A 1,294-nucleotide genomic window follows, 5' to 3' on the forward strand; every position below is an offset into this window, starting at 1 on the left:
TCACTAAAAACTCCTGGCCTTCTAAAGTCAGGCAGGCACAGTCATCCTGAGAGTCAGAGGAAAGGCTGAATGTGGTTCTTCGTAAAAAGTCTATACCCAAGAGGATGTCTCCAGGAAACCTTACATCACACACAGTAACAGTATGGCGTATTTCCAAGTCTGAGTTAATGTGAAAAACAAGGGTTACTTCACTCAAAGTGTCAATTGGCCGGCCAGATACGCCTCGCAGACTACTTGTAGTCCTCCACCTGCGCAGGTGGTCATGAGGATCAATCCACTTAAGGGCTTGGGGCTTGACAATTGTCACTTCAGATCCTGTATCGAGAAAGCAAGGTACTGTAGAACCATTAACATTGAGTGCCGCAACTGGTCGTCCGGTAAGCCCTGTCACAGCTGTTCCCTTCTCGACAAGTTTCCTCCCCATGTGAGGTGCTCCTTGGTTCAAACCTGCCAGTATTCCCAGGAGCTTGGTAACCCTGGCGCTCACGAAAGGGGCAATCTCTCACTAAATGACCTGGACCTCTGCAATGGTAGCATCGTCGTCTTGGAGAATGTGGATCAAGGATCTCAGCCCTGGCTCTGCACTCGGATGTATCATGGGTCCTTACCCGATGGTGCTCACACCACCTCTCCTGGACAGGTGATTGGCGACGAGGTGACAGGCTGGAACGCTCAGCAGCCAAGGGCATGGCATACAAATCCCAACCCCGTGGAGGACGGTTGGGGTGGTAGGGATTCTCTTCTTTTGGCGACATATCACTATGCCTGATGCCATTGCGTGAATTCCAGATACGCTGTGCGGTTTCGGCTATCTGGGTTGGGCTACCGTCTTCTTTTACAGAGAGGAAGTCTTGGAGCCATGCAGGGATGCCACTTAAGAAGACCCTCTTCACTAGTTCTGATGGGTCACCAATTGCTTCCCAGTGATCCCTGTATCCCTGGTAAACATGCCCCTCTAACTGCAAAAAGAAGTCCATTGGTGCTTGGCTTGGTGTCATGCGGATGTCATAGAGAACCTTGTAGAAATCGGAGGAGGTGTAGGTACCTCAAAACTTACTTTGGAGAGCTGCTTTAAATGTGTCCCATTCTGTGATGGAGTCGAAAAGAGGGGAATTTATGATCAGTACGGCAGGTCCTCTGCAGGTAGCTCGTGCTGCCTGAATGAACATCTCTGATGTGGCTGGCTTCACAATGTTCTCAATTGTCCGAATCAAACTCTCTATGGCCTGGTTCTTTTTGAGGGGCTGTGAGGCAGATGTATCTCCCTTAAAGTGAGGGATGGTTTCCTTCGTGA

General features: G+C 49.8%; 1 protein-coding gene across 1 annotated transcript; it reads right to left on the bottom strand.

The window, feature by feature from the left end:
- Window positions 1-283: 283 nt before the first annotated feature.
- On the bottom strand, window positions 284-689 carry LOC119597672. Its single transcript, XM_037947270.1, has one exon. The coding sequence runs from the start codon at window positions 687-689 to the stop codon at window positions 348-350; it is 342 nt and encodes a 113-aa protein (XP_037803198.1). The 3' UTR covers window positions 284-347.
- Window positions 690-1,294: the final 605 nt, after the last annotated feature.

This window comes from Penaeus monodon, chromosome 39, assembly GCF_015228065.2.
Source record: "Penaeus monodon isolate SGIC_2016 chromosome 39, NSTDA_Pmon_1, whole genome shotgun sequence".
In the NCBI taxonomy this organism is placed as follows: domain Eukaryota; kingdom Metazoa; phylum Arthropoda; class Malacostraca; order Decapoda; family Penaeidae; genus Penaeus; species Penaeus monodon.

Bases quoted from the DNA above. Each gene is read 5' to 3' on its own strand.
- LOC119597672 (XM_037947270.1), bottom strand. From the start codon at position 689: ATGCCCTTGGCTGCTGAGCGTTCCAGCCTGTCACCTCGTCGCCAATCA.